The sequence below is a fragment of the Dipteris shenzhenensis genome, chromosome 32, assembly GCF_047967505.1.
Source record: "Dipteris shenzhenensis isolate YYH24624 ecotype China chromosome 32, Dip_SZ_1.0, whole genome shotgun sequence".
Lineage (NCBI taxonomy): Eukaryota > Viridiplantae > Streptophyta > Polypodiopsida > Gleicheniales > Dipteridaceae > Dipteris > Dipteris shenzhenensis.
The window spans coordinates 19,231,527-19,251,743 of record NC_141627.1 but is presented as its reverse complement, the minus strand read 5'-3'; the positions used below and the strand labels follow the sequence as shown (position 1 = coordinate 19,251,743).

General features: G+C 44.6%; 1 protein-coding gene across 1 annotated transcript in view; it reads left to right on the top strand.

The window, feature by feature from the left end:
* The window catches only part of LOC147880415 (ABC transporter I family member 6, chloroplastic-like), a 49,353-nt gene extending 31,380 nt beyond the window's left edge, over window positions 1-17,973 (top strand). Inside the window, exons 5-6 of the mRNA XM_087370842.1 lie at window positions 16,987-17,163; window positions 17,252-17,973. Of these exons, the coding sequence (XP_087226968.1) occupies window positions 16,987-17,163; window positions 17,252-17,341 (267 nt within the window). The 3' untranslated portion in view covers window positions 17,342-17,973. The remainder of the gene's footprint in view (window positions 1-16,986; window positions 17,164-17,251) is intronic.
* Window positions 17,974-20,217: the final 2,244 nt, after the last annotated feature.

Sequence of the window (20,217 nt, the reverse complement as noted above, 5' to 3'; positions counted from 1 at the left end):
ATACAGGCCCAAGTGAACACTAAGGATATCAAAGAAATTTCAGTTCTTATGCATTCAGCCAATGTGGCTAGTCTCGTGTATATGCAGGATCCTACTAGTGTGCCTTCACTACAGGTAGTGATACCAGGGGATAAAAAGCTAGTAGGGAAAAGAGGCAGAGAAGCCACAGGGTCCGCACAAGCCAATGGCAGGAGGAATGCTTGATATACTTGGTCATGTTTCAAACCCAGAGGAACGAGAATTGTTGCTATCATGGGGCAAAGTCAGAGACCAGCCACGGGGACCACACAAGCCAATGGCAGGAGGAGTTCCTGATATACTTGGTCATGTTATAGAAGAAAGTGCTCATTCCATATGTGCGTCGATTACCGCACACCAAACAAAATGACCATCAAGAATAGATTCCCTATTCTGCGCATTGATGATGTGTTGGATCAGTTAAATGGAGCTTTAGTTTTCAATAGGATAGACTTAAAGAGTGGCTATCATCAAGTGAGGATACAGCCTCAGGATGTGCCTAAGACAGCATTCCGCACTACTTTTGGGTTATATGAGTATTTGGTGATGCCTTTTGGACTGACTAATGCCCGATCTACTTTCAATAGGATGATGTATCGTATCTTCTGACCCTACAGATAGTTCACTGATACTTTCTTCGATGACATAATTGTCTTGTCTAAGTTCGAAGAAGAGCATAAGGAACATCTTGCTACAGTATTTCAAGAGCTAAGAAATCACCAGCTCTATGCAAACAGCAAGAAAAGTGAATTCTTCTTGGAAGAGATCCATTACTTAGGGCATATAATATCCAAAGATGGGATACAGATGGATCCGCCAAAGATCCAAGCCATTCAGGAATGGCTAGAGCTGAAAACCGTGCATGAAGTCCGAAGTTTCCTAGGCTTGTGTTCATACTACAGAAGATTTATAAGGCATTTTGTGGATATAGCCGCTCCACTCCACGATCTTACTAAGAAAAATGCAGTTTTCAGATGGGGAATTCCTCAAAAGATAGCATTCACCACCCTCAAAGAGAGGTTGACCATAGAGCCAATCTTGATAGTTCCATATTTGTATCAGTCATTCGATGTGGATTGTGATGTTTGTGGGAAATGTGTTGGGGCTGCATTGCATCAGAACGGTCATGTAGTGGTCTATGAGAGCAGAAGACTCTGGGATGTAGAGAGATATTTGGAAATCTATGAGAAGGAGTTGCTGGTTGTAATTCATGCCATCCATACATGGAAGCATTATCTTTTGGGTGCAGACTTCACAATTAAAACAGATCACCAAAGTTTGAGATACTTTCTGACTCAGACAAAGCTCTTCGAGAAGCATATGAAATGGGCAAATATGTTGTCAATGTACCATTTTCGGATTGTCCATACTCCAGGAGTTCGGAACAGAGTGGTAGATGCCTTGTCTCGAAGACCCCAAGTTAACAATATGACTATTGCTTATCATAAAGACCTAGAAGACATGAGGGAGCAATCTGCTAATGATACAGATTTTGGTGAGATTTTACAGCAAGTACAAGAGGGGCAGTCCACGAGTCATTATTCCCTGAAAGATGGGTATCTTATGAAAGATGACTGCCTATGCTGTTAGAAACGAGAGAGTGAGAGAGCAGGAAGCAAGAGAGCTGAACGTAGTGCTTGCAATAGAAGAAGTGACTAATATAAGAAGTGGGATGGGTTTTGTCTAAGTGACAAAACCTTATCCTTCACTAACCGTAGTTAGTGAACTAACTGTGGTTAGGGGGAAAAACCTCTAAAGGAGGGAAAAGTGCCCCTAACCTACTTATTACATTACATTGGTCACTGCTGAATTATAATAATAATTCTAACACCCCCATGCAGTGCCAATGTCATGTACAAGGAAATGATCAATCACCAAAAGGAGATAAGTTCAGGGCACTGCGAAATGCCTCAAACTTTTCACGTGGAAGTGCTTTGGTGAAGACGTCTGCAACATTGTCATGTGTTGACACATAGATCATACTGATCTCTCTTGCATGCAACTTCTCTCTGACATAGTGATAGTGAACCTCAATGTGCTTCGTGCGAGCATGAAACACAGGATTCTTTGCCACTGCTATAGCACTCTGACTATCAGTGAGAATCGGAGAAGGACCCTCCAATGAAAGATGAAGATTAGCAAATAAACGACGCAGCCAAACACATTCAACTGTCGCTGTGAAAGCTGCCCTGTACTCAGCTTCACATGAGGAGGTAGCCACTGTAGACTGTTTCTTGCTCAGCCAAGAAATGCAAGCATGTCCTAGAAAGAAACAATTCCCATTGGTGGACTGCCTAGTATCATAGTCTCCAGCCCAATCTGAGTCACTGTAAGCATGCATCTGCAAGTCACCCCCCCGGGAAACATCAAGCCAAAAGACTTTGTACCTTGCAAGTAACGGAAGATGCGTTTTACAGCCTGCCAATGCATAATCTTTGGGCTGTGCATATACCTGCTCACCTGAGAAACTGAAAACCGAATATCAGGTCGTGTATTGCAGAGATAAATGAGGCATCCAACATCCTGACTATAGAGTGTGACATCAATTGATTCACCCGCATCATGCATTGTAAGCTTCAGCCCTGGCTCCATGGGAGTGGACATAGGCTTGCAATCATGCATGTTGAATCTGTCCAAAAGCTTTTGAACATATTTGGACTGAGACATAACAATGCCATGTTTCTCTTGAATAAACTGGATCCCCAAAAAGAAATGTAACAAGCCCAAGTCTGACATATCAAATGTAGCTTTCAATTGGGCCTTGAAATCTGCAATTACTTCCTCATTTGATCCGGTGAGCAGCGTGTCATCTACAGAAATAATGATGACTAGAATGTCCCCCCCATCCTTCTTAATGTAGAGGGTGCTCTCAGTTGGACTATTGTGCAACCCCTTGCTGGTCAGAAAGGCATCAATTTCGGCATACCATGCACGTGGGGCTTGTTTCAGCCCATACAAGGATTTATTCAGCTTGCATACTTGAAGTGCATTTCTTGAAATTTCAAAGCCCGGAGGTTGTTTGACAAACCTCTTCCAACAAGTCTCCATTAAGGAAAGCTGTTTTAATGTCCAATTGATGAACATTCCATTCAAAATTTGCAGGAAAGCTGTTCTAATGTCCAATTGATGAACATTCCATTCAAAATTTGCAGCCATGGCTATAACTGACCTGATGGTTGTCATCCTGGATGTAGGAGCAAAAGTCTCCTCATAATCTATGCCATTTTTCTGAGCATATCCTTTTGCAACCAGCCTTGCCTTGTACCGAGCAATGGATTCATCTGGTTTTCTTTTGACTTTGAAAACCCATCGTGTACCTATGTGTCATGTGCACGGATCGGTATCTGACGTGTACTAGTTACACAGAACTAGCTCAGGTTAGCCTGGGGAGGCTTAGAGCTAGGCAGGCTTGATTCTCGGGTTGAGTGGCAAGGGTATGAACTATTTATAGGTCTTCGCTATTTTTGGCGCCGGGGCCCGAGTCTATAAAAGAGGCCCAGGGGGTTCAGTTCTCAGTGTGCAGTTGGGAGCAAGTCTCGTTCCCAGGTGCTAGGTCTGATCCTGGATTGTGTCGCGGACGCGCGCCTGCATCTTAGCGTAGCCCAAGGCCCAGTGGCAGATCCAGGGCTTCACAGCGCCACCTGGTGGTATGGGACACCAGGCTGGTTGGGATCTGATTGGGAGTTCGTGCCAGTAGCTCAGCTCGTGGCTCGGGGGGACATCTTCTGATTCGGGATCACATCCCGTAGATGTCACGGTTGGGTGGTGAGCAGCCTGCTCAGTTCTGATGTTGTGTGTGGTTATTTTGCAGATCAGGGGTTTCAGGAGTGCTGGGATGTGTCAGTTGGTATCAGAGCCAACTCCTGAGGTAGGAACTTCTGATACGAGAAATTTGACGGATTTCTCTTCCAGGTATGCCCTAAAATTCGAGATTTCCTGCTGCGTTTTTGCTGTCTACCTGGGGTAGAAGGGGTGAGGAAATATCTGGAAAAGGAGGAAGAAGAGGAGTGAAATAGAATCGAAAATTCTGAAGGCTACAGAGAGAAGTCTGAGGGAGGAGAAGGAGAGCAGAATGGAAGGAGAATAGGGCAGGAAATTGACAGCCAGGGAGTAGAGGATGCGGGGTGTAGGAAGGGGCGCAGTAGGCGAGGCAGACGTGGCGGGACAGCCTGTGCAATAGGCTGTCCACAGCCAGCGCAATAGGCTGCCCACAGCCTGCGCAACAGGCTGCGAACAGCCTGCGCCTAGGGCTGCGTGCAGCCTGCGTAGGAGGAAGGTGCTTTTTTGCGAAAAAAGCACCCCTCCAAAGTTGGAGGGGCTCAGGTGCTTTTTTCGCCAAAGCACCCCTCCAAAGCTGGAGGGGCTCAGCCTTCTTTGGAAGCCTAGCTTCCAAATTAGGCCGCCCTGCACCCCTATATAGATGGGGGGGCTGGGTGCTAGACAACACACCAGCAGCCCAAGTTTCGAGAATCCACCTCGAGATTTGTACCAGCCCGCCTCGCCCTTCAGCAGCGCCCAGTTTCGATCAGCTCCTCTGCTGCAGCCCCTGCCTGCGTCAGCCCAGCGCTGCTCCCAAGGCTCCTGTACCAGCCCGTACAGCTGCAGCTACAGTCGTACAGCCTGTACGGACTGTACCGTCAACTTCGGTACCTGCAGCTGCTCCGTACAGCAGCTGCGCCTGCACCTACAGCCACCGTACGGACTGCGTCAGCAGCCGTACAGGCCACGTCAGCAGTCCGTACAGCCTCTATCGTTGACTGCGCATCCGGTTGCAGATTCGGGGAGGCACCAGGGCTCGTGGTCTTCCAGATTTCAGCATCCTTTCTGTCAGATTTATCTGGGACGGTTTTCTTCTACTCCATCTCCCTCCGTGCTCCGTTTCAGTTATTTATTTCTCTCCGTTTGTAATCAAATCAGTATTCAGCCATGTCTGATGCTCCGAATCCCGAGTTCACTATGGGGGAGCAGGAATTAGATTACACTCCAGTGGGAGAGGATGATCAGGGTCTTTATGATGACCTGATCACTAAGAAAGCCTTCAGTGAGTTCACGACTGCTCTGGATGGTAAATTTGAGCAGGTCAACGCTAATCAATCGGGGTTGACACAGCAACTCCAAGGGATACAAGCTACTTTGACTCTTCTGGCTAGCACGGTTCAGGCACTCACGCATGTGGATGCCATAGCCTCCGTGCTAGGCCCGAATATCACTCCGGATCCCTTTCCAGGTGACCAGAAATCAAGAACAAAGGAGGTGGTTGACACTTGGTTGCACAAGTGGCAAGTTCACTTCCAATTTCACCCCTATCTAGACGAAAAAAAGATTCAGCTAGCAGCAGGGTTTATGTCAGGTAAAGCCTTGCTTTGGTGGAAAGAACTCCAGCCTAAGCCTGACACTTGGACAGAATTTGAGGGTATCTTCAGGAAGGAGTTCCTGAAGAAGGAAGATGACTATGATATCGTCGGCAAGCTCAAAGCCCTCGATATGTCAAAATTGAACTTAACTTTTGAAGTTTATCTTCAGAGATTTAGGGATCTGCAAACCAGGGCCACCAAAATGGATCCTGTAACCTTGTTAGGTTTTTTCGTGGATGGTTTGCCAGACTCCTATAAGTTACAGATTAAGAATAACAAGTGCACAACATTGCAGGAGGCCATGACATATGCGCGCATATATGATGATACCATGGCCGGAACCAAGGCAACCACAGTTACCGAGACCAGCGGAAAGAACAAACGCAAGTTCTTTCAGCATGCAACTGGTATTGGGGAGACGAAGTCTACGGACAACGCCTCCAGGAAAAGCTTAACTCCTGCGAAGAATGGTAAGGCCCGTTTCCTTCGCACTCTCAGGCTCAAGAAAGAGGGCCGGTGTTTTTATTGCGAGGAGCGGGGCCACACGAAGAATGAGTGTCCTAAGCGGAAGAACCAGAGATTGGTGCTAGGACCGAAGCTCCAGGCAGGTCCGCGTACCGCAGCCAAGGGAGCCAACCAGGTTACAATGACAGGTATTTCAGTAAATGTCATTACCTGCCCCCTTTCTTGCAATTGTACCTTTAATACTTCGTTGTTTGGTTCCCATGATCTTTTCCGAGTTTATGGAGAAGTTAGGGACCAACGGGTTCACATTCTCTTTGATCCGGGCAGCTCTCACAATTTTGTTAATTACAAATTTGTGCAGAAGATGGGGCTGTCCACAGTACCTAGCGACCACACCTACGAGGTGTAGCTTCCAGCCGGGAAGCAGTTTTGGGATCGCAAGGTTGAAGCGCTTCCCATCCGGATTCAAGCCTACACGGGAGCTCTCACATGTTATGTTATGCATTTAGAGCATGTAGACTTGCTGATCGGGATAGAGTGGTTTAAAACCCACAATATCTAGATCGGATGGACGGAGCATACCCTTTCTTTTGAAGACAAAGGCACTTAATTTTGTATTCAGTGTGATAAGATTATCCCTTCTCAGGGACCTATTGTATCTGCGATGCAGCTTCGGAATATATTGAACACTTCTCATTATGATGTCTATCAGTGTGTTTTGATTCCACTTTCTTCATTTATTGTTTCGGTAATTAACAAAAATGAATTAAGTGTGTTTGAACACCGAGAATTGAGAACGTTGTTAGATAATTTTAAGGACGTATTCCCAGCTCAACTGCCGGAAGGGTTACCTCCAGAAAGGGCAGTAGATCATCGCATAGACTTAGTCCCAGGGGCTCAACCTATCAGTGTACCACCGTATAGGATGAGCCAGGTAGAGGAGGATGAGTTAGCTATCCAGCTTCAGGATTACCTGAATATGGGCTATATCCGCCCAAGTAAATCTCCTTGGGGTGCACCTGTCCTCTTAAGAAAGAAGAAGGATTCTTCCTGGAGGATGTGTATAGATTATAAACGACTTAATAAAGTTACAATTAAGAACCGCTATCCTTTACCTCGTTCTGATGATTTGATAGACCGTTTGGCCGGAGCGAAGTATTTCACTAAGATTGATTTGCGTACGGGTTATCACCAAATCCGTATCTATGCTAAACACATAGATAGGACCGCATTCCGGACTAGGTATGGTCATTACGAGTTCCTCGTATTACCTTTTGGTTTGACCAATGCTCCTGCTACTTTTCAGCAGATGATGAACGATTTGTTCAGAGACTATCTGGGCAAATTTGTTGTAGTGTTCTTAGATGATATCTTGGTATATAGTAAAACGCTTGAGGATCATATAGGACACCTTCGGGTTGTCTTATTTGTTCTAAGACAGCATAAGCTTTATGCCAAGATGAGTAAATGTGACTTCTTTATGAAGGATATCATTTACTTAGGACACAAGATTTCTTCTGAAGGTATTAGCATTGATCTGGATCGTATCCAGAAGGTTTTAGAATGGCCTATCCCTCAGACTGTGAAACAACTTCGCTCTTTCCTAGGATTTACGGTATTTCTTCGGAAGTCAGTCCGTGATTACTCCCAAATCACGATACCCTTGACCAACATATTGAAAGGTCGTGGACGCAGGTCTACTCAGCCGATTCCTTGGAATGATGCAATGAACAAGGCTTTTGAAACCTTGAAGTTATCTATCAAGGAAGCACCCGTTCTTGCATTACCCGATCCTACCCGGCCTTATGTTTTAGAGGCCGATGCGAGTGATTATGCGATTGGGGCAGCTCTATTCCAAGAGGGCAGACCTGTAGCTTTTGAGAGTAAGAAGCTAGACGACACTCAGTATCGTTGGCCCACACTCGAGAAGGAACTTTATGCGGTAGTGTATGCTCTCAAGGTTTGGAGACACTACTTGTATGGTTCAAAGTTCCTTATATTGATTGATCACCAGTCAATTAAGTATGTGTGTGATGGATCAGAATTGAGAGGAAGGAAAGCCAGATGGGCAGAGTTAATGCAGGATTTTGATTTCGAAATACGTTATCGTAAGGGTTCGTTGAATAGTGTGGCGGATGCCTTAAGTCGAGTTAAGTTTGTAAATGCTTTGTCATTTACGGAAATATCCTCAGACCTATTTCAATCCTTGAGAGGGCTATACGCAACTGATAGTCATTTCAGTTCTTATTGGCAGAAAGTCCAGGATGGGAGCTCCATGGTTGACCAGGACTCAGGGATTGTGCCACCTAGGATACAGGCGGCGGGAGGTCAGTGGATGATTAGGAACGGCTTGCTGTTCCGGAATGAAAAGATTTGTGTACCTGATGTTCTGGACCTAAAATCCAAGATTCTCTGGGAGTGTCATGATGCTCCTAGTGCGGGACATCCAGGTATACATAGGACTCTGTCTCTTGTGAAGCATACCTTTTATTGGCCTAAGATGCGTGCATTTGTAGAGAACTATGTGGTAGGTTGCCGCGTTTGTCAGGTTACTAAGGCTGAACGCCTTAGGAGCGCGGGCTTATTACAGCCATTACAGATTCCAGGTAATAAATGGGAAAGTATTTCCATGGATTTTATTACTGGTTTACCTCGAACGCGCAAGGGTCATGACTCTATTTGGGTCATAGTCGACCGTTTGACAAAAATGGCTAGATTCTTACCTACAAGAACAACTATTTCAGCTGTTCAGTTGGCTCACGAGTTTGTGGAACACTTCTTCAAGCTGTATGGTTTGCCATCTGACATAGTCAGTGACAGGGACTCAAAGTTTACAAGTAACTTCTGGACACTTGTATTTGAGAAGTTGGAAACTACTCTAAGTATGAGTTCCTCTGATCATGCACAATCTGATGGCAGTACAGAGAAGGTCAACCAGTTGGTTGAAGACATGCTTCGGGCATATGTATCTAAGCGACAGTCTTCATGGGAAGATTATCTACCCATGATTGAATTTGCTTACAACAGTGCAAAGCATTTAGTACAGGTTATAGTCCTTTTATGCTTATGTACGGGTTTCAACCTAAGTCACCAGTTATGGTTGGATTAAAAGGGATTCAAAATGATGCTGCTAAGAACTTCTTGCAAGACATGCAGGAAATGTTACAGTTTGCCAAGGAGTCTATTAGAAGTGCCCAAGATCGGGACAGATTTTATGCTAATAGACATCGTTCACCTAGAGAGTTCTCTGAAGGAACGATGGTATATTTGCGAATTCCTAAGGAATCCAAGAGCCTAAGTACTGGTTTGGTTCCGAAATTATCCCCCAGATATTGTGGCCCATTCAAGGTCATTAAAAGAATTGGACCAGTTGCATATCGACTAGAATTGCCTCCTGATGTTAAAGTACATCCAGTCTTTCATGTCAGTAGACTGAAAGAAGTATTGGGTGCAGATGATCAAATTGTTTCTCCTCATGAGATTATAGAAGTTACAGATTTAACTTTTATTCCTCACGAACCTGAATCTATTCTTGAATTCCGTGAAAGACAGATTCGAAATCGTACTATCACGGAATACAAGATTAAGTGGAAAGATCGTGTTGAGGAGGATGCAACATGGGAGACATTACAAAACCTCCAAAGAACATTTCCCGATTTCTTAGCGAACTCAGGAGTGAGTTCTTAGAGGAGGGGGAGTATGTCATGTGCACGGATCGGTATCTGACGTGTACTAGTTACACAGAACTAGCTCAGGTTAGCCTGGGGAGGCTTAGAGCTAGGCAGGCTTGATTCTCGGGTTGAGTGGCAAGGGTATGAACTATTTATAGGTCTTCGCTATTTTTGGCGCCGGGGCCCGAGTCTATAAAAGAGGCCCAGGGGGTTCAGTTCTCAGTGTGCAGTTGGGAGCAAGTCTCGTTCCCAGGTGCTAGGTCTGATCCTGGATTGTGTCGCGGACGCGCGCCTGCATCTTAGCGTAGCCCAAGGCCCAGTGGCAGATCCAGGGCTTCACAGCGCCACCTGGTGGTATGGGACACCAGGCTGGTTGGGATCTGATTGGGAGTTCGTGCCAGTAGCTCAGCTCGTGGCTCGGGGGGACATCTTCTGATTCGGGATCACATCCCGTAGATGTCACGGTTGGGTGGTGAGCAGCCTGCTCAGTTCTGATGTTGTGTGTGGTTATTTTGCAGATCAGGGGTTTCAGGAGTGCTGGGATGTGTCACTATGGCATTCTTACCTGGTGGCAAATCCACAACATCCCAAGTCTGATTTTTATGAATGGACTGTAACTCATCGTGCATGGCATTCATCCAATGCACATTATCTTTTGCTTCTTCAAATGTCTCAGGCTCCTCCTCATCAAGAAGAGTACCTGCATAAGTTGATTCAACTGAATGAGCTCCCTCCGTGCCTTACTGCACTACGAGTTCTGCCAAGCAATGGAGCTTCAAGCCGACTCTCCCTGAGAGTCTGAAGTAACCAATGCGGGACTGTTTTGGCTGCGTGTATCTCTTGAATTTCTTGCCTGACAACTTCATCCACACCCTGAGGTTGTACCAATTCAGCTGGGGGCTGAATCTGTACTTGTGGAGCTGGCGGAGGTTGCTGTAAATTCTGATTTTTAGTGGGGGAACCAAATGCTATAGGAAGCATCCCCTCAAATACATCATCTGAAGAGGCCGGAATCTGAAATTCAGCATTTGTATGTGCAGAGTTTTTAGAGAATATGACATTTCTACTTACAAAAATCTTGCGAGTAGCAGGATTGTAGAGACGATAGCCTTTGCTTCGTGAACTATATCCCACAAAAATGCATTTTAGTGCCTTATCTGACAACTTGTGTCTGAACTCCACAGGCACGTGGGCATATGCAACACAACCAAAAACTTTGAAGTGGTCCACTGAAGGCTTTCTCTCATGCCATGCCTCATAGGGAGTGATTGTCTTTAAAGCCTTTATAGGAGCCCGATTTAAAATATAGTTGGCACACATTAGGCCTTCCAGCCAAAACCTGTGAGGCAACTTCTTACTTGTGAGCATGCATCTATCCATTTCCATGGTGGTGCGACTATTCCGCTCAGCTTTGCCATTCTGTTGAGGTGTAAGCCTCACTGTAAGCTGATGCATAATGCCTTTTTCTATGTCTCAAATTCATGAGACATGTATTCCCTCCCTCGATTTGTGCGAAGTGTCTGCACCTTGAGTCCTGTCTCATTTTCAACCATAGCCACAAAGTGTTTGAAATGCATAAACACTTCTGATTTTGCCTTGAGATCATAAAACCCAAGTGTAGTTGGTAAAGTCATCTATGAATGTAACAAAATAGAGATAACCCCCAAAAGCAGGTGTCCTCATGGGACCGCAGACATCACTGTGAATAAGCTGCAATTTTCTTGTAGCTTTCACTGCACCATCCTTCTTGAAGGGAAGCCTATGCATTTTGCCAAGAATGCAACCTTCACATGCATGAGGAGGAGGCGACTCCAAAGGAGGTAATGCATCAACCATATCATGCCTCTGAAGTGTCATTAAGCTGCCATAGCTGATGTGCCCATACCTGGCATGCCATAACTTCGCATTGTGCATCGCAGCAGTGGGAGTGCTAACTGATAATGCAAGATGGGATCTTTTTTCATATAAATCAAGCTGAAAAAGACCCCGATACAAAGTGCCAGACAACCTCAAAGCATATTCATTTTCTTTGTCTCTGACTGCACACTTGTCATCATCAAAAACAACCTGAAATCCTCCTCTATTGAGTGAGGACACTGAAAGCAAATTCTTCTTTATACCTGGCACATAGAGTACATCTGAAATTCTGAAATCTCTGCCATCAATGGATGTGAGAATAATGTCTCCCCACTGAATGAGAAGAATTATTTGCACAAGTTACCTTCTTCTCGGTGGGTGAAGAATGCAAAGTTACAAATGGAAGTGATGTGCTTTGAAGCACCACTATCAAAATACCAAGTATGTAGTGTCTCATCAACACTGAAAGAGCATTCATCCTTTGAAGGATCGTAACTGCAAGTCAAAAAAGCATATGGGTCATCATCATTAGTGGCTGTAGTATCTGAACTACCCACTAAAAAATCTGAAGTGCAAGTCAAAAAGGCATAGTGCTCTTCAACCAAGTTGGCTGCAACATCTCCTCCATCATGGCAATGTGGACTTGATGCATCTGATACAGCCATACCGGAATCCCTTTTCTTTTCTTTGGCTATGCGCTTCTTGCACTCTCCAATATAATGACCTGGCTTCTTGCAATAATGACAGATGCCGTTCTTTTTCTGCTTGTTTGTATCACCCTGTGCCTTATAAGAAGGCTGTCCAGAATCAGCTTTATGCTGATGTGTGGGCTGATTGGCATGTGGCTCATGCTGCCCTTTACCCTTGGGCTTGAACTTGGAGAGCATAGCATGCTCACCAGCCCGGGTTGCCATATTTCTGCGTGTTTGTTCTTCCTGCAACAGAAGTCCTACCAACTCGTGAAAGGAGAGAGGATTGCTGCCCCCCCTCAATGACAAATTCAGCGAGGTGTGGAAACCGAGATAGGACTCAGGAAGAGAGTTCAGAGTGGTGGAGATCATCTCTGAATCCGGAATGACTTCATCAATGTTAAGCAATTGTTCCCTGAGATCCTGAAGCTTCGTGAGGTGAGAATTCATGGAATCTCCCTCCTCCATATGTGTATGGGAAAGTTCTCGCTTCAGAAAGGAAACTTTGCCATCGTTTCTTGCTGCAAACATACTCTCCAGTATTACCCAAGCTGCCATAGATGTCTTGCATGACCGAATATGAGGTATAATGATCCTCTTGACAGAAAGAGCTTGTGCATCTCTAGAGTTCCATCTTTTCTGCTCTGCTGTGGGAGCTCCTAGAGCGGCTGCTCCAATCACCTGTGCTGTATTTGTACCTCTACCCTTGCCTCCAGCTGTAGGAGTGACAGATATAGGTGTTGTATCTGGTCTTTCTTCATCTCCATTGACATAATCCCAAAGATTTCTGCCAACCAAGATATTGCGAACCATGAAACTCCACAAGGAGTAGTTGGGGCCATCCAACTTATCCTCCTATTGTGAGAACCCCGAACACCTCATTTGAGTTGTTCTGTGCCATTTTTGCAAGATAAACTCAGAAATACAGCAAACTGAACAAGTAAAATCCCTTCCTGGGATGTAAGATGCACAAGTAAAATCCGCAAAGAAAAAATATGCCCACAGTGACAAATACTGTCACAGCCTGTCAAAGGCTCAAAATGCACCACAATGCTCTGCTCAATGCCCAAAAATCTGCAAATAGAATCTGCAAAAGGTGGCAAAAGTCTGCAATTTGACTCGTACTGAGTCCAAAACAGTTTGCAGACTTCCAAAATGCCCTTTTACCTGCAAAATTTCAACCCAAATGCAAAAGCCCTAATTTCTTGTGGAAAATTGCATACAAAAGAGGGCAAATGGTTTGAAAGCCCCAAATGTTGCACTAATTGCAGTCTGCCTACAAAAGCCCCAAATTTCACTGCAAAATTGCAGTGTGATTGCAAAAGCCCCAAATTTTGGACAACCTGCAACCCAAATGCAATGTTTGCGCACAAATACAGAATGCCCCAAATTCTCTGCAAGATCTAAGCCAAACAATGGCTATCTGCAAAGAATGCCTGCCAAAAAACCAACTGCTAGAGTACCTGCTAGAATATAACCTGCACAGAAGTGCGGATGCCAACGAAAAGTACAAGAGCTTGCAAAATGTACAGATATCCGTACTGTGTACGGATTTGTAGCAACCTGTACGGACGTATGGTCCTCCTTCCTGTACGGACAATTGGCGCAGATCTGTATGGAACAAGTGGTATGGCGGATGTATGGACTAGCTACAAATGTACGGCTGTACGGACAGTCCGTGCGACTTGTACGGACAACAGCGCAGGAGCAGCGTACCGACGACGAGCTACTGTACAGGTTTCATATAGTCGACTGAGAGTGGTACAGCTGCACAAGGATGGCGCGCGAATCGATGGTATGGACAACGTACAGGCTAAGTACCTGCAGCACTTTACCTATGTATGGATGCGTTGCTTGCAATACTAGCAGTATGGGCGTTGTACAGAATAGTGGCGCAGATGTACGGGCTTGCGCAGGTGCAGTATGGACAGTAGGAGCGTGAGCTTCGTGAATTGAAGTGTGGGCTGTACGGCTGTAAGGGGCTATTGAGCAGGGAGCTAGGCAGGAAGTTAGGAGCAGGAAGCTTGCGGGCTAGGAAGCAAAAGAGCAGAACCCCTGCTCTGATACCAAATGTTAGAAACGAGAGAGTGAGAGAGCAGGAAGCAAGAGAGCTGAACGTAGTGCTTGCAATAGAAGAAGTGACTGATACAAGAAGTGGGATGGGTTTTGTCTAAGTGACAAAACCTTATCCTTCACTAACCGTAGTTAGTGAACTAACTGTGGTTAGGGGAAAAAACCTCTAAAGGAGGGAAAAGTGCCCCTAACCTATTTATTACATTACATTGGTCACTGCTGAATTATAATAATAATTCTAATATATGCATCACCTAGGAGATGAGGAAAAAGATTTTGGAGGAATGCCATGCACCTCCTTATGCTGGGCATAGAGGAATTACAGCAACAACTCAAGCGTTAGAGAGGTATTTCTTTTGGCCAAGGATGCGAAAAGATATACATCAGTTTGTCACAGAATGCCTTACCTGTCAGAAAGTGAAATATGATAGACTGAAGGCACCTGGCCTACTTATGCCTCTTCCTATGCCTCAGGCACTGTGGGAAAGTATTGCAATGGACTTCACTTTTGATTTGCCAAGATCAAAGTCAGGGAATGATGGGATTTACACTATCATTGATAGATTCAGCAAGCAAGCGCATTGCATTCCGGTTCGCAAAACCATAAAGGCAGATCATATGGCTAAGCTTTTCATGGCACAAATCTTTAAGCACCATGGTATGCCTAAGTCCATTGTCAGTGATCGAGATTCTACATTGACCAGTCTATTATGGAGAGATTTATTTGATAATATGCGGACGAATTTGAATTTTTCTTCTTCTTTCCATCCCCAGATAGATGGTCAAAGTAAGGTAGCAAATTCTACAGCATTGGATATGCTGAAATGCTACGTGGGTGACCAAGGTTCAGACTAGGAAAAGTACCTACCATTGGTGGAGTTCGCTTACAATAACAGGGTTCACAGCTCCACAGGGAAAGCCCCCTTTGAAGTCATCTATGGGAAAGTGATTCTACCACCTATCCTGAGGACCAAAGATGAAATATTTGCTGCGGATCAGTTTGTGAGAGACCTCCAGACAGCTTTCAGCCAAGTGTGGACAGAATTGAAAGGTCTCAAGAAAAGCATAAAAGAGCTGGAGATAAGCATAGGAGACAGTTAGATCTCAAGGAAGGGGATTGGGTACTTTTGAAGTTTGAGAAAGCTAGGCTCCGTAAGTTTAAAGGTAAACAGAAAGTGTATGCAAAGTTATCTTCCAGGTATTATGGCCCTTTCGGGGTTACATAAAAGATTAGTGAGGTTGCATACGGGTTAGCATTGCCAGAGCATTGGAGGATGTGTGATTTGAGATTAAAGGTTTTATTTCTACACAGCCAGCTTAATCGTGAAGAAATAGTCGAAGATTAAGTGGTAAATTGCACAAACCACAACTGGTTAGAGTTCATAGCTTCGGTCCTCAAACTAGCTAGCAGCGTGACTGAGTGTGCAAGTATCATTTGAATCAAGAAAAATTGTAGTAAGACAAGGTTGAGCTTAGGCTCATAAACAATGTGACTAACTGTTCAAGGGTTGTTTGAGCCAAAGCAAAACGTTTATAGAGCTTACGTCTAGGCTCATCAGTAGTGTGACTTGGTATTCAAGTGTCATCCAAGCCGAAAGAGTCCGAGGGGGATCCCTTTCTTTGATCTTCAACTCCATGGCTCCTCAAGGAGTCATTTGGTACTCATAGTTCTTCAGTTTGACAGGATTCTCAGCATGAATAGTCTCCCTAGGAAGAGAGTCTATCATATGACCTCACTGCGTGAAACAAGTGAGCACTTTCTCCTTCCATTGGATGACAGTAGCCTTCTCTCTTTTCTTGCACGCTCTTCGGAGGGGAGATGTGAAGAACTATGTGCTCCAAGTGATGGGCACAAGTCCTTGTTCTTACTTTCTGCCCTCTTGAACTAAATGAGTGAAGTGCTCAGGATTTGGTGGAGCATTGATTCTGCAACAACTTATAGCTATCCTACGGTTCATTGCTCCTAGGCCCACTCCTAGGATGTCACAACCTCTTAGAAGTCATCATCCTCATCACTGTTATAGGTGACGTAACATTTCCTTTCCCTTAAAGTTTTATTATGTCTCATAAACAATATCATTGCTCCTAGGCCCATTCCTAGGATGCCACAACCTCTTAGAAGTCATCACCCTCATCACTGTTATAGGTGACATAACATTTCCTTCCCTTTAAGTTGCATTATGTCTCAGAAACAATATCCAGAAACTTTTTTTAAAGTGTGCTTACATTTTTCCAATTAATATTTTGATTCTACAAGTACAAGGGCTAGATAGATTTTCTTTTGGCATATTTTAACGATGCCCAGGAACAAGGAATGGGATTTCTAAACTTTGATATTCAAAATATATTGAGGAAGCATAGTTAGTATTGGGAAATGAGGAAAGCGGAATGAGACAGATGCAAGCAGGGAGCAAGGGAGAGGTTGTGGGATTGTAGAAGCAAGGAATTAGGGAGGGTGGAAGGAACAAGGGAAAGGAGCTATTGGTGAGATAGAAAAGCAAGTAGCAAGGGCAATGTGAAGAGGCACACCCTGTAAGTCCCTGTTGTGCATGAACCCTTTTTTAAATTGGGGGCTGACTTGCGCTCAATATGATGAGATGGAAGATTCATAAAACACACCACAAAAGAATTGATCCAAGTTTGCACCTCTGAGCTTTCAAGATTCCGGTTGAACTCTTTTGATTCATGAAGACACTATGTGAGTTCTTATGTGGCCATCTTTCTCTGTAAATGAAAGTACTTATGCGGCCATCTTGCGATCTACTTGGGACATTTCAAATATTCGAAGGATTTTATTAGCTTCATGATGTCCATAATCTGAAGGCTTTTTAAGTGAATCAAAATGTACATATGGCACAGGTGCTTGATGCTGACCTTGCAATACTGGATGAGATCGACTCTGGGCTGGATCTAGATGCTCTCCGGGATGTTGCAAATGCAGTCAATGGGCTGAGAAAATCCAACAATGCTATTTTGATGATCACTCATTATCAGCGCCTGCTTGACTACATTAAACCTACATTTGTTCATATCATGGTAATCTATTTTGTTCAGCGTACACTAAGTTACATTAGGCTGTATTTTTTATAGGATGGTACTAAATTACCCTTGGCATGGTTGTCAGGAAAATGGGAGGATTATCAAAACAGGGGATGCGTCTCTTGCCAAGCAGCTGGAGGTTGGTGGATATAAAGCTATACAGGAATCTACGTGATGTTGAAATGCTTCTGTCAGGAAAGAGCAGTCACCACAGGCTGTGTTCGTGCATTGAGTTCCAACCTTCTCAAACACAGCTCTCCCCACCTGCTTATTGTTTCCCAAGGAGATTATTGCACTCCACTTTTTGTGCTTGTCTTTCACAATGTAAGTGCAAGCCATGGCTGGCAAACTGTTATTGGAATTTTGTGGAGAGTGCAGTGGAGCAATTAGTGAGGTGTGCGAAACGAAACAGAGGAGGCAGAGTGCATGCTTCAAATCAAATCCTAGCGATCCGTGATACTGAAGTGATGGCTATGATGGCAGTTTTGTATCCCGAGGAAGTAAGATGTGCAGTAGGTTTATTTTCACAATGATTAAATATTGTCTACAAAGGTCTGCGAAGGATCTTATGGTTTGAGTCTGGTGTCTGCAAGCTAGTGCATGATAGCTGGTGACTTCGCAAATTTGAGCAGATTCTTGGCTAATTTGCGCAGATTCTTGGCTGGTTTACATTGGTTAAACTTAGGCCTTGCCTCCTTCATCTTGTGCATCTGTGTTTTTGGCATTCATCGTCTTGCTGGAAAGAGCCTCTTTTGAATTGTAATTTGTTTCTCCAATCTCATTGCAAAGGATGTGAGATATTAATACACCAGCATTTTTTAATAATTATTTTGTGCTCTTTTTTGTGTTTCTTTCATAAGAGCTTTGAAAAGGTGATGTGTCAATCAGGTGGTTGTCTCAGAAGGATGCAAGAGGAGTGCGATCAGTTTGTCATGGCAATTACATAGGATTTACTTATGTTAACCTCCTTGATACCCTCAATCTAGCAAGTCATACTGAAAGCAAAATGGAATCAAATTGCTCTCTCTCTCTCTCTCTCTCTCTCTCTTTTGATTTTTCCTATATCTTATGAGGAACTATTGATGGGTGTACAATACCGAATAGCAAAATTGAAATGGCTTCTTGTTGCTTTCACATGCTCTCCTCTCGGTTGATTTTGCCCTATCAATGAATTTCACTGAGGCTTCTTTTGCATTTTCACATAGTGCTTGAATCTCATGTTAGAACAAAATTGAGGCGAGCACCCAATCAAGGTGAGGAAGGTATTGACACCAGTAGGTATGGGTTGACCCAAAAAGTTGGCATTGCCACGGTCCATTGCGTGTTCGGCTTCCTCGAATAGCTCCGCACTCCATGTATCATGGCGTCTCTCTCTCTCTCTCTCTCTCTCTCTCTCCCCCCCCTCTCTCTCTTTCTCTCTTAGGAGGTGGAGTCAGAGGAGCACTTCGCGTCCAGATGACATGTGTACTACGAGATCCGCGGTTGATACCATTGCCTTTCTAGGGACGGTCTTAGGCCATTATCTAGACTTCTCTCATACCTAGACTTGGGATCCCTCGCCGCCTTCATCCATGAGGCGGTGCGCTATAGGGAGCACTGATTCAGGACGCAGAGGCAGTCCTTAGACACAAGACCCGTTCCCTCTTAGAGCACGATCACAGAGTCGCCCTACAGTCATTGATAGCAGATGCATCAGAGACCTAGAGCCTGTTGAGGCATGCAGCACTCGGCAGCAGGCAGATATGTAGATCACACTGAGCGACGTCCCATCCTTGCTCAGGCTTGGGACTAAGCCCATAGAGGTTACTATAGCCTTGGTAAAGAGCAGACTCATTGCCAAAAGATCGAGATGGGCGACACCCATCAATAGTTGCCAGCACTCCATCACTGCTACATATCAATATTTCCCTGACACACATAAACCTTTGTGGGCCCGCTTGCATGGACTAGTGCCAGGTAGCCTTGATGGTGACTGACCCGAGTATGAGGATGATGATGTTGATGACGATGATGATGTCACTATTGATGATATGACTATGTACTACTTAGCACTTAGCATTCAGCACGGGTGATGATGCTCATTCTCCAATTTATGGGGCAACAAAGTGAATTTTCATGTAAACCATCGCTCTCATTTACTTGGTGAATAAACAACAATTAACAGGAAGATTGGCCACCCTTTTTACTTGAATTGTATCAATTTTCTATGAGTCTCATAGACCCATTGGTCTTTCGAAGACTTTAATAAACGTTCATTTCTCTCTTTCTTTTTGTGATTTGGCATGTGATGGGATACATGCCATTCATTGTAGCACGATCATACCTACGGCTGTGTATTCGGTAATGTCTTATGTTGGGTTTACATAATCGTTTGCTCCAAATCGGTTGTAGTTAAAACAAAGAAGATAGTAACTCATTTACGGGCAAAGTTTGAAGTGTCGATAGAGCCACTAGTGCATAGTGGTGCTAGGTCAACATGAAAGCCCAAGTGAAGATTCACATTGGAGTTGAAGGCGGTGGTGTCTCTTGGTGTGAGGGCCCCACCACAAGAAAATTAGGAAGTATCAAATGTGTCTGAGTCATGTAATCCTTAAGCTTCCTTTCTAGAGGCTAGTTTGGGAAGTGACAACTTGGGGAGCACCGCTTCTTGGTAGTTGCAAGGTTCTTCAAGAATACGTCTAGATGAATCTCATAAAGAAATTTCAATGACACAGTCAAGGCAGCACTATATGGGAGGTGGTGCTCTCGGACAGTGTAACATGTGCGGACGATTTTGGCACGTCTTGTGAATACAAGTATTCTTGTGTACCACTCTTTGCTCCCTTGATTTTCTTGCTAGCACTCACACGGGGTGGGTTGAGTGAACATTAAAGAGAGGAGGGTCGGGTTGACCGTCAGGCGTGTGTTTGGGTGCAAGACGCGTCGCGCGAGGCGTGATGGGCTTGAGACCTTGACGGACGAGGGGCGTGGGTCGCGAAGACCCTTGTGTACATTTTCGATCATAACTTTTGCGTTCGGACTTCGATTGAGGACTTTCTTGAACCATTGCAA